The sequence below is a fragment of the Bufo gargarizans genome, chromosome 2, assembly GCF_014858855.1.
Source record: "Bufo gargarizans isolate SCDJY-AF-19 chromosome 2, ASM1485885v1, whole genome shotgun sequence".
Classification (NCBI taxonomy): domain Eukaryota; kingdom Metazoa; phylum Chordata; class Amphibia; order Anura; family Bufonidae; genus Bufo; species Bufo gargarizans.
In genome coordinates this window covers 180,570,996-180,596,922 of record NC_058081.1, presented here as the reverse complement: position 1 = coordinate 180,596,922, position 25,927 = coordinate 180,570,996, and the positions used below count along the sequence as shown (strand labels likewise).

Below are 25,927 nucleotides of genomic sequence, written 5' to 3'. Positions count from 1 at the left end.
AGTGAAAGGAATGACCACCATCGCTTGATGTGACACAGAAGCAACCATAACTGAAGGAAGGAATCACTGTAGTGGTAGACGAGTGCCACAGGGACTAAGTAAACATATCTGACGGACAGTATCACCGTAGTGGTAGACGAGTGCCACAGGGACTAAGCTACCCAGTCGAGCGCGCCCAAGTAAGGTGCTGATAGCTATGGCACTGACGCCAATGCAAAACCCGAGTTGACGACACAAGAACAATAGTAGTCAGAGCAACGGACAGTTAACAGTAATGAAGACCATTGAGAGGTCAGGGCAAGCCCATTGCCATCAGGGACTGGCACTGTACAGATCTCTTGGTAATGAAATACACCCTTGAGGAGGAGCCCATACAAAGGAAGCTGCCAGAGTAACGCAAAGGCCACACTCCAGCTGAGGAGGATGCCACACCGTACAGGATACCAATCCCAGAGTCGGAAGAAACCGCCGTCTGACGAAGGAACTGTGCAATAGGAATGTTCAGTAGGAACCCTAGCATGTAGTGGAGATGCAAATACCCTTTGTACAGTAATAGCTACCGCCTGCTCCTCCCAGCATAAAACTGAGAGGGAGAGGCCTAAGGACACCCAGAAGTAGCATGGAACCAAGCTAACTCAGTCAACCAGAGCCATTCTAAGGCATTCCATCTAAAAAGGGGGCAAAACCAGAGCAACCGCCGAAGCAGTGTCAGGGTAGAACCCCTATCTGAGGGGGCTGACCCACTGCCATGAGTTCGATCTCCGGCCCTTGTGAGAACTACCCTTTTTTTTTTTTTTTTTTGTCAGAAGTGGGATCTGAACCCACGCCTCCATTTGGAGACCCGAACACCCATACACGGAAGAGATTAACTCTTGAGTCTGGCACATTAGACCACTCGGCCATCCTGACTTAGAGAACACACTGTAGTAGTCAATGCAGAATGCCAGCAAAACACCCTCACCTAATGAGGAAGAGTGGTGGCCCAGAATACAGAGTCAGTGCAACCTTGGGCTCGCTGGGACGTAATCCCAACATTTGTATAATGGCGTGCACCCACACGCTGTAGAGGACCAAGTTCTGACCGACCTGAACGGTGGAGGCCCATAGGGATGGGAATCTAGGGCACCTGAAGAGCTGCTGAGCGACTCCCTTAAGAGAACAAGGAACGACCTATCTGCGCCAACCACCAGTACCAGAAGAGACGGGAGGATACAGTATGGGAGCAGTCCCAGTATCCATATACCTCTAGATGAAGAGTACCAGGCACCAATGGCAACGACTGTTGCCGCGGCCCACCCGTGAAGGAAGCCACGGCATCTAGTGCGGAGGCTTAGTTGAATTAAAGCATGCATAGATGCTCAGTGATTTCCCGTTAGATGTAGAAGGGGGTAATGCCACGACTGTTGAATAGTATTCAGTGGTAGCGCAACCCTCCGTCAAGGAAGGAAGGTAGGGAGATAAACAGAACCGCATCCAACGGTAGTGTAATAACCCCCTCCCTGGAGGGGGTAACGCGTACTGTAAGCACTACCCTCAATGGAAGTGCAACCACTCCACCCATGAAGGGGAGAAAAATATATAGGGAGTACTGTATCCTGAGGTTAGCGCCAGTACCTAACCTATGGCAGGGGGTAATGCACCCAGTAGGAATTGACCCCTATGGCAGAGAATTACACCCCTATCGAAGAGGATAATGCATACGAATAGTCCCGTTCCCGGTGGGTAGAGAATTCCTCCACCTAAGCAAGGTGGTAATACTTACAGCAAACATTGCCACCCGCGATAAAGCCATAACGCCTCCTATAAGAGAGGCTAATGCATAACGCCAGTACTGTACCCAGTGGAACAGCAATCCATCAACAACCGAAAGGGGAGACGCAAATGGCTGGCACTGACCAGTGCAAGTGCCGTCAGTCCACCTGTGGAAGGAGGGAATACAAAGGGTAAGTACTGTATCCAGTAGCAAAGCAAATGCCGCCTAAGGAAGGGGCAATGCAGACAATCAGTACTGCCGGTAGCATGGATGCAGTCTAGAAGGTTCATACCAGAGTCCGCAGAACTGTTCCCTCAGAACCAACCCCTGTCAGAAGGGAGGGTTCTGAATATCACCCTAATGAGGAAGGATGGAGGTGCGGAGGAGACCGAGGAGGAATGTCCTGCTCGTGCGCAGCTCTACCTCTTAGCATCCAGCCATGGCAGTTGCAGGCTGTGACAGCGGTGATATAACCATCAAAACACCCAGGAGGTGGAATCGGCATCCCTACCTGACCGCTCACAGGATTGTGTGGGCGGTACTCAATCGACCCACAATCCAGGAGGGTGGATTGGGAACTGCCAGAGGTCCTCCATTGGATTGCGCATGTGGATTAACAACCAAATGACCCAAGAGGGTGGATTGGGAATCCAGCAGCTGTGTTCCCCTGGCTTGTGCAGGTGGAGCATTATCAACCAAACGGCCCCGTAGGGCGGATTGGGAATCCTGCATCTGTGTTCCCCCCAGATCCGTGCAGGTGGAGCATTATCAACCAAACGGCCCCGTAGGGCGGATTGGGAATCCTTCAGATGTGCTCCCCCGGATCCGTGCAGGTGGAGTATTATCAACCAACGGCCTCAGCGGGCGGATTGGGAATCCTCAGATGTGCTCCCCTGGATTTGTGCAGGTGGAGCATTAATCAACCAAACGACCCCGTAGGGCGGATTGGGAATCCTTCAGATGCGCTCCCCTGTATTTTTGTAGGTGGAGTATTATCAACCAAACGGCCCCAGCGGGCGGATTGGGAATCCTCCAGATGTGCTCCCCTGTATGTGTGCAGGTGGAGTAATATCAACCAAACAGCCCAACGGGCGGATTGGGAATCCTGCAGATGTGCTCCCCTGCATTTGTGCAGGTGGAGCATTATCAACCAAACGGCCTCAGCGGGCGGATTGGGAATCCTTCAGATGTGCTCCCCTGTATTTGTGCAGGTGAAGCATTATCAACCAAACGGCCCGTATGGCGGATTGGGAATCCCTCAGATGTGCTCCCCTGGATTTCACCTGTGGTGGCCTATACACCAGACGACCCAGAAGGTGGTCTGGGAATTCTTCATGTGTGCATTCTCAACTAAACAGCCCCGGAGGGCGGATTGGGAAACTGTGAGCAATCCTGCCCTGTCCAGATAGGACATGGGCCCAGCCCCATACCCCACCACCAGGGTGGACATGCCGGCAGGAAGGGGTTAGGGTTAACTTCCTAATCAAAGGTAATTGGCATGCAGAAAGGGGACACTCAGATAATGCAGTGCCGGCTGCAAACAAACGACTTGCCACAAAGGGTTAACCCAGCTCAGAGGACCAGATGCGGAGCTCAGCGGGGCACCTGGGGGAGGAGCGACAGCTAGTCGGGGAGAATCCGCGCCAAAAGGACGGACCCGCCCCCTCCATAACTGGAATGAAAGTTGCGGCCTAGTAGGCCGCAAAAGCCGGGACATAAAGTTCGGCGCACAGCCGACCGGGCGGTACTGCCGGCCGGATACCACAGCGGGGCCTGAAGAGCAACCGCCGATGTCTGCCCACTGATTTGGAGGGGGAGTGTCCACTCTCGCTGCGGGAACCCATCCCGTGCCGCTAAAACAACTGCACGGGCTGAATCCCGGTAGGCCCGAAGAGGAGCCGGGGGCTAAATTTTTGGCGCCGGCCAAACGAATAGCCGGCCGGGAGTGGAGTGACAGGAGCGGCGCTCTGCAAGTGCCCTGGCTGAACATCGGCCGCGGGAGCTCACCCCGCAGGCCGTACAACTGGACCAGAATCTGAGGAGAACCCAGGCCCCCCGTATGGACAGAAGCCCAAACCTACATTGGGCCTGAGGTAATGTGGGGCCCTCACCATGAATGGCCCACCTGAGGAAAAAGGTCCTCCATCTTATGATGAGGTGACCGGGGGGGAAGGGAGAAGGGGGAGGGGAAGGGCCGAGGTACTTACCCAATACGGACTACTCACCCCATCTTCATCCTCTTCTCTTCACCCTTTCTCAGAGTACCAGCAGGGTCACCTCTTCAGCCGCTGGCACACGAAGTGGCAGGAGACTGGAATGGCGGAGGGTCTCGCCGGATTCAGGTGACCCCCTTGGCTGGCGGGAAGCAGGGGAGCTGGGCTGCCCTGGTCCACTTTCGTTTCTTGGGGAGGGCGAGCGGTGAGGGATTCCGACACCGGCCTTGCTCCCGGGGTAGACAGAGTGGCTAGGCGACTCTGTTTCCCCAACCTAAAAGAGGAAAAAGATAAAATAATAAAAGTAAGCCGCCCTGCAAAAGCAGGGAGGTCTGCCTCCTACGACACTAAGCTAAAAACTGATATGCTCTCTCCAGGCTGGAGGGGGTATAGCCTGCGGGGGAGGAGTTATCACTTCTTAGCCTAGTGTCGCCTCCTAGTGGCAGCAAGCAGCTATACCCACGGTCTGTGTCCCCCAATGATACTAGCGAGAAATAGGTTTTTACCACTGTCTGCAGCAGCTAGGCTGGTAATTAAGTTAATTAGCAGCCAGCTGAGGAGCTCAGGTAAATGCGGACTGAGCTCCTCAATCAGTGCTCCCTGTCTGGGGAAGGAGCAGGCTGCCCCAAGGCCTGTGGGAGCCGGGACCCTCTAACCCTGTGTGGGGTAAGCACTGCTGTGTTTTGGGGAGCTGGGTCGTAGACCCAGATCCCGATAGAGAGGGAGAACTACTGTATAGTCAGTGGCCAGACAGCTGAGGATTTAGGTTTATGCTTTTTGTTTTGGTCTGCTGTAAAAGTGATAATAAAGCTGGCCGTGGCCAGTTTGCACCCAAATCTGCAGTGTTGGAGTGACTTCTTGAATTGTGCCAACCGTCTAAGTGGAGAAGACGGTGATCGTGGAGAGCTTAGTGACCCTGAGTTGTCACAGGGGATAAGATCTGGAGGTTCAACCCACATTGGCTAAATGTGCTTGCTGATGTGGATGGTATAGTGGAGCAGCTGAAGGAGTTCTTTGAATATAATTTACCCACTGCCTCCCGATTGGTAGTATGGGACGCTATAAACGCTTTTTTAAGGGGGACACTAATAGCAGAAGTTAACAGGAAATCAAATGATACTAGAGCCACAGTACGAAAGATTCTATTAGAGGTAGAGGTGGCAGAGGCCAGGTATGTGGCAAATCCATCTGCAGAACATGAAGATCAATGGAAGGAAGCGCAGCAGATGCTGAATGAGCGAATGATACTGAATGCGAAAAACAAATTATTTTTTTTCAAAAGAAATCATATTATGAGGGTATGAGGAAGGGGGGGGGGGGGAGTAGGTAGCCTACTAGCATCATTAGTAACTAAGGCCCAACAGCAATCAGCATATATAGCTGCTTTATGCATCTCGGAGGGGGAAATCTGTAACACGCCAGAACAGATATGAAAGATTATGCATTCGTTTTACTCATCTTTGTATGAATCTAAAACATGTTCTTCTGAGGTAGAGATTAAAGAGTTTCTTTACCCGTTAAAACTTCCTACTCTCACTATAGAACAGAGAGCTCTATTAGATGCCCCCATCACTATAAAGGAAATGGAAGCGGCAGTGGGAGATATGTCCAATAATAAAGCCCTGGAGAGAGATGAAAATTTTGTGGAAATTTAGAAAACCTATGCCTCAATATTTTTGCCCCAACTGTTAGACGTCTATAAGGAAGCTCCAAACCAGGGCAGACTGCCCCATGAATGAAGCGATCATAGTAGTAATTCCGAAACTGTGCAAGGATGTCCTGGAGGCAGAATCCTACAGGCCTATTTGTTTGCTGCAGGTGGACGTAAAGATCTTAGCGAAAGTAATGGCAAACGCCACCGTTATATCACTAGTCCATACTGACCAGGCTGGGTTTATGCCCAACATGTCGACAGCGGTGAATATCAGGAAATTATACTTGAATATTCAGGCTGGCCAGGTCCACGCCTTAAATGCGGCGCTCGCGTCTCTTGATGCGGCCAAAGGCGATACCTGGTAAAGGTGCTCAAGACGATAGGGTTTGGGCCCGAGTTCATTAGGTGGATACGGTTACTGTATGCTTATCCCACAGCCAGAATTTGAGTGTACGGCAGACTTTCAGATTCATTTATTTTACACAGAGGGACTAGACAAGGATGTCCCCTGTCATCCTTGTTGTTTGCTATGGTGGTGGAGCCCCTGGTGGAGGCCCTCAGAAAGGCAGGTGAAATACAAGGTTTTCAATATGGGTCTCTATCTGAAAAGGTTGCTCTATAACCTGTTGCTATTCATAGACAAGTGGAATTCCTCTCTTCCAGAGGTCATGTCCATAATAAATAGCTTCGGTGGGTTATCTGGCTTGGTCATTAATTGGACAAAGTCAGTGTTGATGCCACTGTCTAAAAATGGAAGGATTGATGCTAATCTTACAGCAGGCCTACAAGTAGTTACATCCTTTAAATATTTGGGCATCCAGGTATCAGCCAACAACCAGGAGTTTGAAAATTTGAATTTGGTACCGCTGCTAGATAAATTTAGACGGAAAGTCCAGGCCTGGACCTGTCTAATTCTCACTATAATTGGGCGCACTAACTTACTTAAGATGATTCTCATGCCCCAGCTTCTATATGCATTACATAATGGCACTCTGCCCTGCCTCTATGCTGGATGTTAAATGAGGCATTAGTGTACATTTTGGCCAAAGCGTAATAAGCCACTCACCACGTCAAGGTTGCCTCTATGAGAGGTCCCTAACACTAGTTCCTACCTGTTATGGGCCATGACAGCCACACAAAGTCCAGGGAGCGCAGGTACAGCATGCACGCCAAGCCCACTCTGCTTTTAACCCCGTCCGGTGCCATAACAGCTTCCATCGGATCCAGGGATGCAAGTACCAACATGCATGCTGAGCCCACTATATACTTCTCCTGGAGCCAAATGGTTACTGGTAGGCGCTATGAAAGCAGACTCAGTTTAAGGCTACATGCACACGACCGTATGTGTTTTGCGGTCCGCAAAAACTGATGACGTTCCGTATGGTATCCGTTTTTTTTTGCGGATCCATTGTAATAATGCCTATCCTTGTCCGCAAACTAGAAAAAAATAGGACATGCACTATTTTATTTTCGGAGCAATGGAACGGAAATACTGATGGGGACAGCACACGGTGTGCTGTCCACATTTTTTGCGGACCCATTGAAATGAATGGGTCCGCATCCTATCAGCAAAAAAAAACGGATCGGACACCGAAACAAAATACGGTTGTGTGCATGACGCCTCCAATATATACTACAAAGAAAAAAATGTGGGGGGTTCAGTCAGCACAACCCTGTATGCAGGTGCACATTGCTATGGTGAAATACACATACAAACGCAAAAACACAAATGCAATGGCACTCTGCAACCAGCACACTGCCCTGCCTCTATGCTGGATGTTAAATGAGGCATTAGTGCCAAAGCGTAATAAGCCACTCACCACGTCAAGGTTGCCTCTATGACGGGGTTAAAAGCAGAGTGTGCCTGGCGTGCATGCTGTACCTGCGCTCCCTGGACTTTGTGTGGCTGTCATGGCCATAACAGGTAGGAACTAATGTTAGGGACCACTCATAGAGGCGACCTTGACGCGGTGAGTGGCTTATTACGCTTTGGCCAAAATGTACACTAATGCCTCATTCAAAATCCAGCATAAAGGCAGGGCAGAGTGCTGGTTGCAGAGTGACATTGCATTTGTGTTTTTGCGTTTGTATGTGTATTTCGCCATAGCAATGTGCACCTGCATACAGGGTTGTGCCGACGGAACCCCCCACATTTTTTTCTATGTATTACATAATGCCCCAAATTGGATACCACAAAAAATTTTCTACACAGTTAATGCGATCTTTAAAGATCTTATTTGGAAGAGGGGAGTACCACGTATAACACTCACTACACTGTGCAGACCAAAAACCCAAGGTGGACCTAATGTCCCAGACCCATGGATATATCACTTGGTGGCCCAACTGCAGTATGTTAGGGGCTGGGGAGATGAGGATAGGACCAACATAGCTGGGAGGATTAAACAGCACCTCCTTAATAGAAAATGCCTAATGGCAGCCCTGGAAGATGGAATCTTCTATAGGAAAGGGGATCAATGCCGACTGTTACGCACAATACATGAAGTATGGTGGAAAGCTACAAAACGAGCTGGCATTTCTGGGTATACAAAGCTTACTCTGATATGGCCCAATCACATATATGGGGAATTAGATAAAGTGTCAAGTGCTCAAATCTGGGAAAGACATGGACTCTGCAGTGTGTCAACTATTTGACGACTGTTCCCTTAAAGGGAACCTTTCACATGGATTTTGTTTATAGAGCTAATTAACCTAAGATGAGTCCTGTCCCTGACTCCTCTCACGTACAGGACTCATCTCAGGTAATTTGCACACAGAGCTATGGGGACTGGGTATTGCGGATGTGCTAGCAGCCATCTAGAAGCCCATGTCTTCAGCTCTGTACACAAAATCCAGGTGACAGGTTCCCTTTAAGGAATATGCCCAGTTACAACAAGAATTTGAACTGCCCAAGTCCCTTTTCTATGTTTACCTACAGATAAGACATGCCATAAAGACAAAGGAGCAGCAAGGGGTGATAGCACCCGCTGCAAAAAATCTTATTATAGATCTTATACTTCACATTGGGAATCTTAATGGACTAATGCCACTTCACTATTGGAGTCTTATAGAGGCTCAATACAATAAAAAAAAACATTGCCATTGCACTTTCCAAGGGCACCCCCTAGAATGATTTGCTCCCAACACAGTTCCTCTAAATATAAGTCATCAAGGGATGTTCTTAATGCAGATAAGGCAGACTGCCTGGTGTGCAGCCCTCCAGTATGCTGACCTATGGTGCATTCAACTGGCATCATAGCCCGAAGGAGCCACTAGAGGGAGCCAAGTAGCTCAAAAGTGTCCTGATTGGGGCTACACACAACCAGAATCACAGTAAATTATTAACTATGTGACAAAAAGGAGCTCAGATGATTCTAAAAATATATTAAGAAATTAATAAGCACACAATTTTTATTTATTTTTTTTAACCAAGAAATTACAATGTTTAAAGGTGGCCATTCACATTATGGCCTGTTTACACATTGCATGTACACTTTGAATATAAAGTATGCCTTGAGCACGGTTTATTTGGCTTTCTAATGACATTGTATTGTGTGTACCAGAGTTTTCGCTGGGGCAATTTTTATAGCAGCCCTGTAGGACTACATCTGGAGGTTATTTAGTAGAACTAGTTCATTAACTCCCAGATGAGCCAATAATGAAGGTCATTTCATGAATAAACTCTAGCATATTCTCCTCTGACCGCTCCGTATGTAGCCAGGAGGTCCAGATTTACTTACAGTGGTACGATAGTATGAAAGGGTTAGCCATTAAAGACTTGCATTTTATATTCTACTGAATGTTTTTTTTTTTTACAGTTTTGTGTAAATATAGAAATGTTCCCAAAGGTGTCTGTCTATTCCTATTCATTAAGATAAATCCTTGAACTACAAAATCTAAAAGTTAAACCATGGCAGAGGGGGAGGTCACTGTGAACCTTTACCATGTGAAGCTAAAGCTACAGTACAAGGAATTATTGTTACTTTACCAACAGCCCGTACATGCGATACTACTATAACCTTGAAGATTACTATTATACGTCATAGCTGATTCATATGAGAAATGTCCATTTTATTCTATTTCTGAAAGGGTTCTGTGCCTCTTAGGTTGGCATGAAGAATTACAATTTTCAATGATACCAATGGGCACTGCCAATGAAAGCTCGAACACTAGCATCATGAGGGTGAAACATAATCTTCCCTTTTCTATAATAAATAAACATCAAGTTTATTGTTCAAAAAAATTTGAAGCATTTGGCTTGCTCCCTTTAACCCCTGTACAAGGGAGGGGAGCCACCAGGCTGCTACCTCCTGGAGCAGTCTCAGTGAGGCTGATAGCTGACCCACAGGGGTCAGAGACAACAGGGGTCCAGCTGTATTTGAAGTCAGTAACAAGCATAGTTTGTTAAAGTCCAAAAATACACATCCGAGGTCAGCGCAGGTAGTAAGGGTCAAAACGGTAAACGGGCACGGATCAGGTCAGGCAGCAGAGGATCAGAAACAGTAAACAAGCAGAAGTCTGTACATGAGCAAAAAAATTATAATATAGCACACTATTGCAGAGAACAAGTAAACTAGGCTACCAATTGCTCAGCCACCCTCCCATAGGGAAAGGTGCATTAAGTACCCCAGGTGAGTGATGCACCACTCATGCCCGCTTCCTATAGCAGGAAGGTGGCGGCCATCGAGCACCGATATAACAGAGGTGGTTTAAATACAAAGCAATTGGTGCAACTACACCAAGTCTTCAGGTCTACCAGGTCACACCGACAGGTCAAATAATTTAATACTCTTAGGTTGCCTAGGATTGGTGAGACCTAATGTCAGGGAATGGAGGGAAGAGGGGGACTGTCACCATTATACTTTAGTGCAGCACACATGGAGGATGGGACAGGTCTGGTCCACCCCAGATGCTTTTAATAAGCACCATTATTCCTGATCTAGTACTCTGTCTGCTCTATCATTTGACAAAGTGAATGTTTAAAATTTTTGCAAATGTATTGCAAAGAAAAAAAAACTAACATTTCATACAGACATAAGTATTCAGACCTTTTGCTATGACATTTGAAATTTACATCTGTGGGCTTCTCATTTCTCTTGATCATCTTTGAGATGTTTCCACACCTTGATTAGAGTCCAACTGTGGTAAATTCAGTTGATTGGACATGCTTTGGAAAGACACACCCTGACTCTACAAGGTCTTTATACAGCTGACAATGCACATCAGAACAAAAACCAAGCCCTGGGTGAAAGGAACTGCCTGTAGAACTCCAAGACAGGGTTGTATGGAGGCAAAGATCCGGAGAACGGTACAAAAAATCTGTACTGTAATGAAAGTTCCCAAGAGCCTCCATAATTCTTAAAAGGAAGTAGACTGGAACAACCAGGACTCCTCCGAGAGCTGGCCACCTAATCAAAGTAAGTAATTGGGGAAGAAGTACCTTGGTAAGAAGGTGAATAAGAACATAATGGTCACTGGCTGAGCTCCAAAGATCTTGTGTGCAGATGGAAGGAACTTCCAGAAGGTCAACCATCACTGTGGCACTAAGCCAATCTGGGCTTTATGGCATAGTGTCCAGAAAGACCTAGGTGTGAGAAACCAGATTCTCTGGTCTGATTAAACCAAAACTAAACTTTTTGGCATCATGTATGCAGGAAACCAGGCACTGCTCATCACCTGCCCAATACATCCCTACAATTAAGTATGGTGGTGGCAGCATCATGCTATGAGGCTGATTTTCAGTGGCTGGGACAGGGAGACTGGTCAGGGTTGATGGAAAGCTAAATGGAGCAAAGTACAAAGATACTCAATGTAAACCAGATCCAGAGTGCTCTGGACATCAGACTGGCCCAAAGGTTTTCCTTCCAACGAAATCAATTAACCTAAGGGACAATATTGTGAATGTTCTTGAATGGCCCAGCCAGAAAACTTGACTTGAACCCAATCAAATATTTCTAAAGAGACCTAAAAACAGCTGTCCATCGACAGTCCCCATCCAATCTAACACAGCCTGAGAGGAGCTACAGAGAAGAATGGCAAAAAATCCCCAAATCCAGGTGTTCAAACCTTGCGGTATCATGACCAAGAAGACTGGAGGCTGTAATCACTGCTAAAATTCAACTGAGTAAAAGGTCTGAATAGTAATATCAATGCAATATTTTAGTTTTTCCTTTTTAATAAATGAGCAAAGATTTCAAACATTCTGAGGTATTGAGTGCAGAATGATGGGGAAAGTTTATTGAACAGAACTGCTTAACATGTAAAATGTGAATAAAGTGATAGTGTTTGAAGACTTTTTCCATGCACTGTATATACACTACCGGAAAATGAAAAAAAAAAGAACACCTGGAAAACGTAAAGGGGTTGTGAATTGTAAAGATATTGATGACCTATCAGGATAGGTCATCAATATCAGATTAGCGAAGGTCTGACTTCCGGCAAATCCAAGCCACACCATCAATCAGCTGTTTGTAGAGGTAGTAGTGTTTGTTCAAGCACTGCTTTCACTTCATCTTGAGGAATGATGCAGAATGCATTTGAAAGTGGTGGTCACCTGGGGATCTGGAACAGAAATCCAAATTGTGCCCTGAATGCCTGGTCTATAAACTAGAGTGCTGTCCGAATATTGTATGATTGGAAGATATTGATCCTGGAGAGGGATCAAGAAGGGACGTGCACCTGGGAAAAGCCTTAGAATTGACAAGTGCTATGGCCCTCACTAGTTGATTACTGAATGCCTGGTTCTAGCAACACCCTTACTGTAGCAGGGTATTTTAAACAGCATGTGATATAATTTTTTTAAAATAACAAATGTATCACCTTTACATATAGCCTTCATAAAAGCATACAGCTACTATGCGTCTCCACAGTAACAGACAACAAACACTATGTAGTCTGACACTGTAGAGATTACCCTTTTATCTGCCTCCTTCTTCTTGCTAACCTACCAATTGTACGTAGGGGATTTTTTAATCTAGTCTAGTAACAGTTGCTTCAATTTTTATCCCAAAATGTCCCCATACAATTCAACTTTGAGTTCACATCTGGTTTAAACATGTAAGTGCTGCCCCTAGACTTTTAGTCTTCACTTGAAAAATGTCATCTGGAGCATGATTGTCCCAAGCCTATATGGACAAATAATATGGTCTGTGAATGTGACTTGTTTAACTACAACTCCTACTGTACTTGCTGCCACTCACTAAAGATCTGCAGTGCCAGAGAAATCCTCCTGGGTACATACAGGTGAAAGTCGAAAAATTAGAATATCCTGCAAAGTTCCTTTGTTTCAGTAATACAACTTAAAAGGTGAAACTAATATATGAGAAAGACTTATTACATGCAAACTGCAAAGCGAGATATTTTAAGCGTTTATTTGTTTTAATTTGGATGATTATGGTTTATAGCTTATGAAAACCCCAAAGTCACAATCTCAGGTCCCCTTTGCTCAGGGGGTATGGACTAATTAGCTGACTAGAGTGTGACACTAGAATATTGAACCTTTTCACAAAATTCTAATTTTAAGTTGCATTACTGAAATAAATGGACTTTTGCACGATATTCTAATTTTTCGAGTTTCACCTGTATACAATGGCTCATTTTTCTACATGGCTAAATCCCTTACGTAAAGAGCTGTGGAGAAACGGTAATGAGATACTGTACATATCATTCTTCTCACACCCACAAGATGCTTATGAGATAAAATGCTATAAAAGGAAATAAAGAAATTTTAAAACAAATTTATTGACCTGGAATTCTGGTCATAACAAAAGAAAAGAAAAGAAAAAAAATACTAGTTTTATGCTCCCACAGGAAACATCATTAGAGTACAATTCTGGTCTCATACCCAATTAATCAACAACCATACAAAACCAGTACTTTTCTACCATGCAAAATAGAAGATAGTCAAGCTCAAATTACTGTCCAGACTGGTTACAAAGACATAGGGGGCGGATTTAGCAAAAATGGTCAAAAGGGGGGAAAAATTGCTTAGTTGCCCATAGCAACCAATCCAATTTCACCTTCCATTTTTCGAAGGAGCTGTAATGGAATTTTGATAAATCTCCCCCATGAAATTATTTCACTTACCCTATAAAAAGCTTTATAAAAATCCTTTACAGATGTGTCTACCCTTATGTTTCCACCACTTTCGTGAATGACTCAAGTTTCTCACAATCAGAATGTATGTCCATCTAGGAGAACTCTTAGCACATATTGACCTCAGCTACTGTAGATGTATGGTGGAGAATATGAGATAAGACTTTGTTCACATCTGACTGAGGCTTCGTTCGCTATGCTATGTTGTCCAGTAGAAACCCAACGGATCCCATTATAGTCAATGGGACCTGTTGGGCACCGCTCATTCCCATCACTTGATGGAAATGCTGCTTTAGTTATTTCCATTGCTCTTCTCCTATAGCAAAGCAGAACAAAGGAAATAAAGTTGCTGATGTCAACTGAGCCTAAGCCATAAGGTGATTATTTAGTACATTCATATCAATAAAAAATATAGTTATTCTCAGCAGTAAAACATACTCGAGCTCCCTGAGTTTAAACTGTAGGGCTCTTAAAAATATGACCGCAACCCTGATAACGATATTAGTTACAGCAATACAATTATTATATTATTCAGTTTGTTCCTTTAACAACTTCATTAACAAAATGTTTGGCATTCTTCATGACCAGCATATTTTGGAAGAATATGGTCACTTTTTGCATTGCTGCATTCAGAGCGCCATTAACCTTTGTATTTTTCTGCCGACACAGCTGTATGAGAGCCTGTTTTTGTGGCTCAAGTCATATTTGTCAATGACACGAACTTGGGGTACGTAGAGCTTTTAATTTATATATATTTTTTTTTTTTTTGGGGGGGGGGGGGGGGGGGGCAGGGTGTAACAGGGGGGAAAAAACCCAGCAATTTTGCAGTTCCGTGATTGTCCAATCATGCAATACCAATTAGGTTTGCATACCTTATTTGCTTTAGCCACTGTTAAAGCTGTATGCTTGCATAGTCATGGTAACGCATAAAAAAATAAATTCTTTAATTGTTCCTTTAACCGTAGAGGGGTTATCCCATAAAAATTATGTATCACCTATCTACAGTGCTCCATCATTTCCACAGAAATGAATGGTGTGGTAGATCGACAAGGGCATGGCAGCAACATTCAGAGCGTGAACTGAGGAACCCTGATTCTCAGAATTGCAGGTGGTCCGACCACTCAGGTCAGTTATGTCCTGTGGACAGGTGAGCAATAATTTTTGAGGGATGATCCCTTTAATTTGAAACAATTTATTGCACAATTCCAAAAGATACCAGTGTGTCTTTCATAATTGAGGTTCTGAACTTTAAAGTAAGCCACCCTACTTACCTGCTTGCTCCAAGGCCACCATTGTTGACTGCTCGATTAAATCCCGTTCAATAAAGACTCTGAAGTCTTCACTGTACACACTGAGGTCTGGTAGTTGGAATGTATAGATGGGCATTTCTAGAGGAAATGGATCACTGCTGCATTCATTGGCCACATGTAACCGAGCCAGAGAAACAATGGCTGAACTGGCATGAGATATACCTCGGGACAGTCTTTTCTCTAAAAACACAACAACAAAAAGTCCATAATTGAGTTTTTATGTTATATCAGATGGAGTAGCTAGTACAGCATCCTGGAGGACTCAAGTGACATACTCTGTGGAAGGCTAAGATACATGTGGAGATCAAGCAAAAACAAATCATTTTGGATTGTAATAACAGTCCAGTTCGGGTCTACTAACACCAAAAATGTCCCCATCAGAGTGCTGTCCAAGTGTAGAATGGTCAGATGGACTGTAGTCATATTCATTGTCCAATTTTCCACATGGACCATTGGTACGTGCAGAGAAAAATCACTGAATGTGCCACATTGGTCCCACTCTCAGCCATTCAGGTCAATGGATCTGTGAAAGAAACAGACCGGACATGGACACCATCTGTGTGCAGGGTGTTTTTCATGCCTGGTTGCTAGGAGACACTGAAAGGAAGTTTTTTGATGCACATTTAAGAACCACATACTGATGCCAAAAAAATGGACGAAAAAAAAATGGAATAGTCTGAGACAATACTGATTCCACACAGATAGAAAATTGTGTGGTTCTACAATGCTAGTCTGAATAAAGCCTAAAGCATTACTTTTGATGACAGAAAAAAAAATACACGTCTTCAAAAATGTTCCTGTCTTTAGGATATCTAAAGGAAGCAGTTATAGTGGATATGTAGTCACTGAAGAAACAAGGATATTACAGATGAATATTCAGTCTGCTGGCCTGTGTGGGTGGATTGGGTCAAAACCACAGCTGCCTATACATCACTAGAAACTATTCCTAGAACATGTTGTTACCTTGAGCAATGTCTTCTTGTCTTTGGAGGTTTGGTCTCTCAATCTTGTTGACCTGCTGGGTGATTTCTCTGTCCTGCTGCTTATAGTATTTCCCTTCATTAAATACTTGAGGCAAATTTGCAGTGTGCACTTGTCGCAGTTGTTCATAGTCACTCAGCGCCGCAGTTAGGTCCCAGTTCTTTCCTGACAAGCAGAATTACACCATGAGAATTAGTGACTCCACTGTTAGTAATAAAAACGTACAGCAAAAATGAATGCAAATAGATGAAAATGGACCCAGACTGCATAGTGTTTTCCTATAGGCTGACAGTTTATAGGGCTGTTCACAAAAACACAATGAAGGACTATTCTCAAAACTGATGTTCTCATACGTCAGCCTTGATCCCCCTGTGTGGGAGTGAGATGCGTCTGAATAATTAAAAGGTAGAATTTTTAATAAATTGGGTGCATCTCTGGCCCTCCGTGTGCCAGAAACTGAAGGCTACACTAGCAGTTTCTGGCATAAGTTATAGTAAATCCGGCAGTCCATACAAAGCCCCCCATGGGGGGGGCGGGGGATTCATAAATTCACATATTATAGCGCAAATATGGGGTACGCCATAATTTCAAGTTTTTTTTTTAATGCCACAACAGTGGCGTAAACAGTTTAATAAATTTACTAATAGTATTGTATTTTGTGCCTACATAATTTTTATTTTTTGCAACATTTATGAATGGCGTGTTTGTTAAATGCGCAAAAGGGTACAAATTCTGGTGTACGTACTTGGTATATGTTTGGTGCTTTGACAGTGTACCACAAATTCTAGCACAAATTAAGTACATTAATATACCCCGACAATTTCCTTTTGAGATAAGTGTCATTTACGTGGCACTATAATGAATAATTTAACCATTTGTTATTATAATAGACAGAAGTTGACTTGATAATCTTGATTATCTTTTTGGTTGAACCCAATATAGGAAGGTGTACGTGATTGTGGGGAATGTATAGAGTGGGAGAGGACGCCGAGCTCAGTCATTTAACCCCTCAGATGCCATGGTCAATAATGATCGCAGCATCTGTGGAGTTAGGCGGAGGGAGGGGGGGTATCAATACTACAGTTTATCCAGCAAAAAACAAACCCTTAGGTGGAAATATTAAAAAAAAGTTATGGCTGCCAGAAAATGGTGATCCAAAGAATATTCTTTTTTTTTTTTTTTAAAAGGTTCTTTATTCTTTTAAAAAGTAGAAAAAAAAAGAACTATACAAATTTGGTATTGCTGTATTGACCAGCAGAATAAGGACATCATGTCATTTTTAGCGCACAGAGAACGCCATAATATGAAAATCCCCAAAACCTTGTTGAAATGTTTTTTTTTCCAATTTCACCCCACAAAGAATTTTCCTGGTTTCCAATACAAGACATTGTAAATTAAATGGTGCCCTTAAAATATACAACTTATTCCACAAAAAATAAGCTGTCATATGGCTACATGAAGGGAAAATGTAAAAAGTTATGGCTATTGAAATGTGGGGAGGGAAAAACAAAAAGGAGCATGGTCCTTAAGGGGTTAAAAAGTATGTCGTCAGCTTTTTATGGCAGGATCGAGCATGCCAAGTGGATGCCTAGTTATATTTAGATGGCCAATCCATGAAGTGATTTCCTATGCATTCGTATATACACATGATGTTATGGAGCTAAACCAGACCTGGTATCTTGTGTATTAATATGATATATACTAACACAGGCGGCAATTGTGCCATTTTAATTGGCCTCAAACGTGTCATAGGAAGTCTATAAATTTGGCGTACTTAGAATGGTCTTCCCTTGGCATTAAGGTTCTAATGATCATTATGTAACCTTATAGTGCCTTTGGGATACTGAGCAAGAGAGTCATTAGCAATGAAAACAGCCCAAATGTCATCACCTAGCCTCTAGTATGAAATCAGAAACAAAAAGAGGTCTCTTCATGATGACATTGTCAATGAAAGGATATCATCGGCACGTCTTGTGCTGAAAATGTGGTTAACGAAATACTACATGGCATATCGGCAAGTCACAGGTCTCCTACCTCAAGATTTCTTTCTACAGTTCACATTCTCCATTACTTTAGACAGGAAAATGAGTCTACAACATTCAGGAATAAAGGGGGTCATTTATACAGAAATATGCCTATAATAGGCGTATATCAGGCGCAGATCAGCGACTTCTCCCTGCTCACGTCTACAAAGCGGTCTTAATAAATGTGCCCCAAAGGGCTGATTTGAAGCTCCATCCTTAAAAAAATAAAGATTTAGCTTTTCTTTAAATTACATACAATGCGTATCCAGAAAAAGTAATATATGTATGCTTTTAAGGCCTCATGCACATGACTGTGCAGTTTTTTGCAGTCCACAAACTGCGGATCTGCAAAAAACGGAAGGCGCCCGTGTTGCCTTCCGCAATTTGCGGAACGGAACGGGCACCGGCAATATAAATACCTATTCTTGTCTGCAAAGCGCGGACAAGAACAGGACATGTTATAATTTTTTAGCGGCGCCGCGGAATGGAGCCACGGATGCGGACAGCACACGGGGTGCTGTCCGCATCTTTTGCTGCCCCATTGAAATTAATGGGTCCGCATCCGAGCCGCCAAAACGGCGGCTCGGATGCGGACCCAAACAACGGCCGTGTGCATGAGGCCTAAGGGTCAGAACTTATTTTTTCATACACAGATCTAGGAACGTCCTGCACAGCTTTAAAAGGGATAGGGTCCATTCACACGTCCGTAGTGTATTGCGGATCCGCAATTTGCTGGCACCAGGCCGGCACACCCATAGAAATGCCTATTCTTGTCCGCAATTACAGACAAGAATAGGACATGTTCTATTTTTTTCCGGAGCCGCGGACCGGAAGATTGGCGGCGCACTCCGGAAATGCGGATGTCCGCATCCATGCCGTCCCCATAGAGAATGAATGGGTCCGCACTCGTTCCGGTCTTCATATCCCTTGCGGTGTTGGAGGATGCACCTAAGTTCTGACGAGGTACACGCCTTGTCATAAATTAGGTGCATCCTCAAGCAGTCCGTGCACCTAAACAGAAATCTACAACAGCTCTGAGCTGTCGTAGATTTCTGGCTTCATTTGTGCCAGAAAACTGGTATAAATGAAGACAAATTTGTTGGGGCGACTGGTTACACCACTTCTTGCCCTTGGCACATCCCCTGTAAGGAAACTGGCGAGGGCGGCGTAAAAGCTGAGAGATGCAACTTTTTTCTAAAATATTTGCAGCTCAAAGGTCGCAAACACATAATTTGAGACTTTGTAACGCCACTTTTTAGGAGCAAGGGAGATGATAAATCTCCCCCACAGTGCTTGCTGCCTTCCACCCGCACTAGGGGGAGATTTTGAGCTAACTTCATATGGTTACACATTGAACTCAATAAAAAAAACGTATGCTATAAGCTCCCCCTAGTGGTGACTGCAGACACAAAAATGTTACCATTTAACTCTTCTGTTTTGGGGCTCAATGTCAGGAAAACGGTTCAAATAACATGGTGTCATTAAGTTTACCTACGATTTTTCCACTGTCTTAAGTAGCTATGAAGAATGCATATTTTAATTAGGCAATTTCAAACTTAAAGGGGTATTCCCATCTGCAGTTCGAGCGCGACGTTCACTTCCTGGATTCGGCTGGGCTTGATTTGAAGTCTTCTACTGGCCGGGCCGCGCTTGCGCAGAAGACTGAAGATTTTCTCCTGGCCGGGCAATGTCTTGAACGCGCACGCCGCCGCGCTTGCGCCATGGTGACTTTTTCCTGACCTGTATAGTACAGAGCCGATGTGCGCGTTCGCAGCTCTGTACTATACTGGCCAGGAAGAAGTCATCATGGCGCGTGCATGACATTGCGCGCCCCGGAGAAAGTCTTCAGTATTCTGCGGAAGCACAGCCGAAGGATTCGACAGGCGAGAGGTGGCCGTAACAAGGGGAGACGAAAGACAACAATCGGGTAAGAGGGGACTTATTTTCTCAAAAACGGTGGGAATTGGGTAATAAAAATGTATTTACAAAAATGATCACTGTCAAATCATTAACAGATTTAACAGTGATCATTGTGATGGGAATACCCCTTTAATGATCAGCCCTGCAATGTATATTATGAAGTTTTCACAACTGCATCACTATAGGTGCACAGAGCATACAATTCTTAGTGCCATAACTGGAAATAACTAACATGAACAATTATTATTATGTCTTCTCTCTATTGCTATTTCATCTGGAGATACATATATTTGCTAGTGTTTTCGCTTTACTTTATTATTTACCTTTTGGGGTTATGGTTCATTGAGTATATTTTGCATTGGGCATTGTGGTACCGGTCACCGATAGATCAGATTACTGCACATTGAAGACCTCTAAGAAACAGGAGAGGGAGGAGGAGAGAGAAGGGGCTTCTGCAGACAGGCAGAGACACAGACACTGCTGCTGGTTTGTAAGTGATCTGCTCTCCAACTTCACTGCTGCTTTCACATTTAAACTGCTCAGAGTTAGGAAACAGCGTTAGGCTACTTTCACATCTGCGCTTTGGTTTCTGCTTTTGAGAGCCAGCAGAGGATCTCAAAACCGGACCAAAACGGTTCTATTTGATTTAACACATCAGAATGCATCCATTCCATTTGGATGATGTCACCAAAAACAATGTAGGTCAATGGGTGATGGATCTGTTTTGTTTGTTTTTTGGAACAGGAAAAAACTGATCTGGCAGCACTGACTCACGATTTTTTATTTATTTTTTTGTAACGGATCCGGTTTGTTTCATTTTGATGAGCGGACACAAAATTGCAGCGGTTTTGTGCCTGGTCAGAAAATGAAACGCTGCCAGAACGGAAGGCATACTGATGCATCCTGAACGAAGCATATCCCCCATTCAGAATACACTGGCCCTAAACGGAACAGTTTTGGCCTGATTTTCAGATCCTCTGCCAGATCTCAAAACCAGAATGCCAAAACGCCTATGTGAAACTAGCCTTAAGAAACAGGATCTCTTGTTTCTCCATGTGTAGTGTATGGGCAGACATGACTCCAGCCAGTCTTTACCCATTAGCTCAGAAAAAAACTTTACAGACTGCAGCGGGAAAATAGCGAAAAATGGCAGATACAAGTCATATAATGAGAAAGTGGTCTTCCTCATGTACACCCACATGGCAACTTAGGGTACTTTCACACTAGCGGCAAGGAACTCCGGTAGGCTGTTCTGGCGGGTGAACAACCCATCGGATCCGTGCTGCCGCTAGTGCACGCGTGTCCCCGGACTACTGCTCCGGCCCCATTGACTATAATGGGGGCAGGCCGGAGTTCCGGCAGCAGCACGCTGAAACAGCCTGTCGGGAGTTCATTGCCGCTAGTGTGAAACTAGCCTTATTCTGAAAAACTACCTGTGGACAGTTATATTTGCCTGGCTGTCCACATCACGTCTTTGCACAACGTTTAAAGTGTTTTTTGAGATTTTATCCTCAGAGGATAGGCCATCAATACCTGATTGGTAGGGTCCTACTATAGGCACCCCTGCCTATCAGCTGTTTAAAGCCCAGGGTTTCTGCCTGTGATGTCAGGTTCACCAATCATGTGATCTAGGCACAGCTCAATCCCATTCAAGCACTGCCGCTATTAAATGGACAGCGTTGTGCTTGGTAAGTTGTGAAGAGGCGGTAGTGCTCACCAGAGCACCACAGCCTTCTCAAACAACTGATTGGCTGAGGTGCCAGGGGTGAGACACCCCAACCCCACTCATCTGACGTGCTGAGGATAGGTCATCAATATTAAAAACCTGGAAAAACACTTACACTTTAACATATACGTTGGGGGGGGAAAAAGATGCAAAACCGTAGTATACTATACTTTCCACATTGACAGATTTTTGGGAAAATGGAACCCTATGTTGATAGAGGCCACTGTATGTTATACGTTTAACGTATATATGTCGATATGTGACTACAGTACTATGGAGGTCAAAGCTTAGGAGAGATACCACCTTACACATGTATGTGTATTCTACTTTTTGCTTTAGATAAATATATAAAACCTTCTGTCTTTGCATTTCTAGGTCTTCAAAGTCTTTATTATCTTGAATATGTGACAAGAAATTACTTATTACGTTTTCAAGCCATCACCTTGGAAGACTCAAAGGCTGAGTCTGTGCTGTCCTACTTACTGTTCTTCTTTTCTTCCACTAGGTGGTGGGCAATTCACATCCCACCTTGATGCACATTTTTGTTAGAGGAGTTTCCTGGCAGGAATCCATTGATGTATTACTCTAGCTCTTCTATATACTGTATAGCCTTTATTACATGGCTGCATAATGTTTCTATATTAAGAGAATTCTAATGAAATAAGTTGCATTTTAATCTTTCTGTGTCACTTTAGGAGTCTCTGCTACACATAATTTTGGGCAATCATGAATTGTATTCACTCGCCCATTCATTGCTAATATAATAGTAATGAATATAATAGTACTGATTTCACACTTGTGGACCTCGTTAAACATGTGACTACTGTTATGTGAGAGCTGCTCCTACGTCTTGTATATGCGGTAGGCTGGTTTTACATTTACTTATATCATTTACGTGATATTATTGTACTGCAGTTGTAACGCTTAATAGGGAGTAAATCCAATGCTCAACACGTCTGTATCAAACTATACACCACAAACAATAGTTACATGGTTAAAGAGGACCTGTCACCAGTCCTGACATGCCTGTGTTAATAGCTACATGCATTCCCCATGTAATAACAATTCTGGAGCATCCATTCTTATGGCTCTGTGTTGTGCCATTCCTTAATTATTTATTCTAGAAGTTATGAATGAATTGCTAGCAGTCTGCAGTAAGGGTACAGAGGGGTGGTAACCAGTTGGGGGGGGGAGGGGTGTACCTGCTCAGTGGGAAAATGGCAGTACTAATTGGATAGAGTCAGTCTGTGCAGGTACACACCCCCCAACTGGTTACCACCCCTCTGCCCCCTTACTGCAGACTGCTAGCAATTCATTCATAACTTCTAGTATAAATAATAAAGGAATAGCACAACATAGAGACATAAGAATAAATGTTCCAGAATTGTTATTACATGGGGAATGTATGAAGATATTAAAACAGGCATGTCAGGAGTGGTCACAGGTCCTCTTTAACAGGTAGAAATACTTCCACCAAAAAATAACTGCATATCGTAATCCTCTTTCTTACGGTTTACGTTTATAACTATATCATGCCTGAAACCACTGCCACAATGGGGCAGATTCACTAATCCTGTCTAATATTTACAAGGTGTGAACTTTGTCTAAGGTTGTATGCACACGGTGCAGATTTGTGTGCAGAAAATCTGCACCAAAAACTGCACGTAAATTTGCACTATTTATTGTGATGTTAATGCCTTTTTGTGCATTTTTTTTATGTTTTTTATAGGAATTTTCATGCAGAATTTCTCTTTACGTTAACAGCCCAATTGAATTCTACGGGAAAACCAACTTACATGTTAGTGTGCGTGCGATTTGGAGAATCTCATTCACTTTGCTGGTATCGTATTAGACTGTTTTTTTTCCGCACAAAATCTTTTGCAGGCAAAAAAAACCTGTGTAATAAATCTGCAAAGTGTGCTGTTACCCTAAGGTTAGGTTTACACTTGCACCTAGATAGCAATATTCTGTCCGGCGAGCCAATATTCTGGATCCTGCATATGCCCCACAATAATGGGTAATTGAGTAAATCCTGGTTGGACTTCCAGTCAGTAATGGTGGTGCTCAGTAGTAGGATATAATCTACAATATCATAGGAGAAATAACGACGCCACTCAAAATGGATTTGTAATGAAATGATTTGTATGTTCATTCAAGCAGCATCACAGAGAGGACCGAAACGTTGGCCATACAATCAGGACCTTGTTCACGGACTCAGTGATTGAGAATAGCATAAGTAGTGCAGCTTGAGTAGTACTGGTGGAGATCCATGCACTGCCATAATTCAGGCATGAGTACCGGCATTTTGCCAGACAAAACCTCACTGCATTCAGCAGCATTTCATCCTTTAGTTTTGACGGAATCTGCACTAGAGGCTCCTACCAAGACCTCCGCCACATATGTGCACATAGCCGTAAAATGCACCAGATTTAACATAGCGGCCGATGATGGATGACAAAACTGCTGCGTTTTTGGACACTTTTGGTGAGATTTCTCAAGACGGGTATTTCCTATGCCAAACCTAATCCCCAGTGTGCTGCAATGAGATGTTCCTGACTCCTAATATATTAGGCGCATCTACGGCACTCCGTGCGCCAAGAAAGTCAAATCTATGCCAGCTGGGAGCCACATTTTGCTGCAAAGTATAGTAAGGGCTCATGCACACGACCGTGTTTTTTGTCTGCATCTGATCCGCATTTTCTGCGTGTCGGATGTGGTCCCATTCACTTCAACGGGGCCGTAAAAGACGCGGACAGCACACATCCATATATGTTCGTTCTGCAGACCAGCAAAGAAATAGAACATGTCCCATACTTGTCGGTTTTGCAGTCCTATGGATGGCAGGACGTTCTGTAGTTGGTATCTGTGTTTTGCGGCTCCACACTTTGCCATGTACATGAGTCCTTGTGGCGCTGGAGGCCACAGCCCTCTGTTAAGCCCTGCCACTTTCTGGGTGCTACGAGTCACAAAGTTTTGCACGAGTAATGCCCACGTGAGGTTTTTTTTTCAGGTCAGTTTTCTGGAGTAAAGCATACATCCTGGTAAATCTCCCCTTTGTCCAACTTTGACCCTCTTATTTGTGGACATGTTGGTGCATTTTAAACCATGCCGCATTCCCACTAATCGACTCCCCTTTGTTGTGCAAGGGGCACAAAGGGGGAGATCAAAACTGGTGTAAAGGAAAACTGGCTTAGTTGCCCATAGGAGCCAATCAGATTAAACCTTTTATTTTCCAAAGGAGATTTGAAAAATGAAAGGTGGAATCTGATTGGTTGCTAGGGGCCACTAAACCACTTTTCCTTTACACCACTTTTGATAAATCTGCTCCAAAATGTCAAAATTTAGCTTAGAATTTTCAGTTGATTTACGTCCTATTGTACAGTAATTTTATAATGGTGATATCATACACACCCAAAACGGTAAGATGTCAAAGTATTATTTTAGATAAAAATCTCTGTAGTGGCGTGACGCCTGTTTTATGACAATTTTCCCTCCATTACACCTTACGTGATCTATATTTTCCAGCACTCACATTCATAACCTGTGCTGTATGCCCATTAACACTATGTTTACAGAACAAGGCTTTGGTAACACTTCATTCTATTCTTGGATTGTGCGACACACCGAGAAAACATTTACATCTGATCTGTGAAATAAGACTGAACAGAACGCGGAGCACTTAGAGCACAGAAATAAACGCTGCTAAAGATCGACTCTGCTTTAAAGGGACACTATCACTTTAATTCCATATTAAAGGTGTTTTACAGGCTCCTGATATTGATGACCGATCCTCAGGATACAGTAGGTCACTAATATGCAATCGGTGAGGGTCTGACACCCCCCTGCAGCCTCCGACACTGGAACTAGCATTGAGAATGAAGCAGGAAGCACAGCGCCGTTCAAAGTGTAGTGTCCGTGTTGGGTACTGCAGCTCAGCTCCCGTTCACTTCAAATCACAGCTGAGCTGGGTAACCAAGTTCAAAGTTCTACTGTTGGAGGCTGCAGGTAACCTTTTAAAGAAATGTTCCACTATTATGTCATATTCATTGCACAGTTCATAAAAAATAAAGCACATTTGTCATTTACAGCTGTTAAAAATGATTGTGTGAAGAGTGAAGACATTTACCGGCCTACTACGGCACCACATGGTGGTAAAAGTATATAGCAATGTGCATGTCCAGCTACTTACACCGCTCAGTAGAGGGACTAGGACATTGCTATACATTCTGAACACCAGGTGGCACCATACTATGTA

At 44.0% G+C, this 25,927-nt stretch overlaps 1 protein-coding gene across 2 annotated transcripts in view; it reads right to left on the bottom strand.

Moving 5' to 3' along the window:
• The window catches only part of OTUD7A (OTU deubiquitinase 7A), a 293,318-nt gene that overhangs the window by 106,024 nt on the left and 161,367 nt on the right, over positions 1–25,927 (bottom strand). For both annotated transcript variants that reach the window (XM_044279731.1, XM_044279732.1), the window contains 2 exons: positions 15,985–16,167; positions 14,983–15,201 (listed from right to left, as the gene is read on the bottom strand). In XM_044279731.1, coding sequence (XP_044135666.1) covers positions 14,983–15,201; positions 15,985–16,167 — 402 coding nt within the window. The remainder of the gene's footprint in view (positions 1–14,982; positions 15,202–15,984; positions 16,168–25,927) is intronic.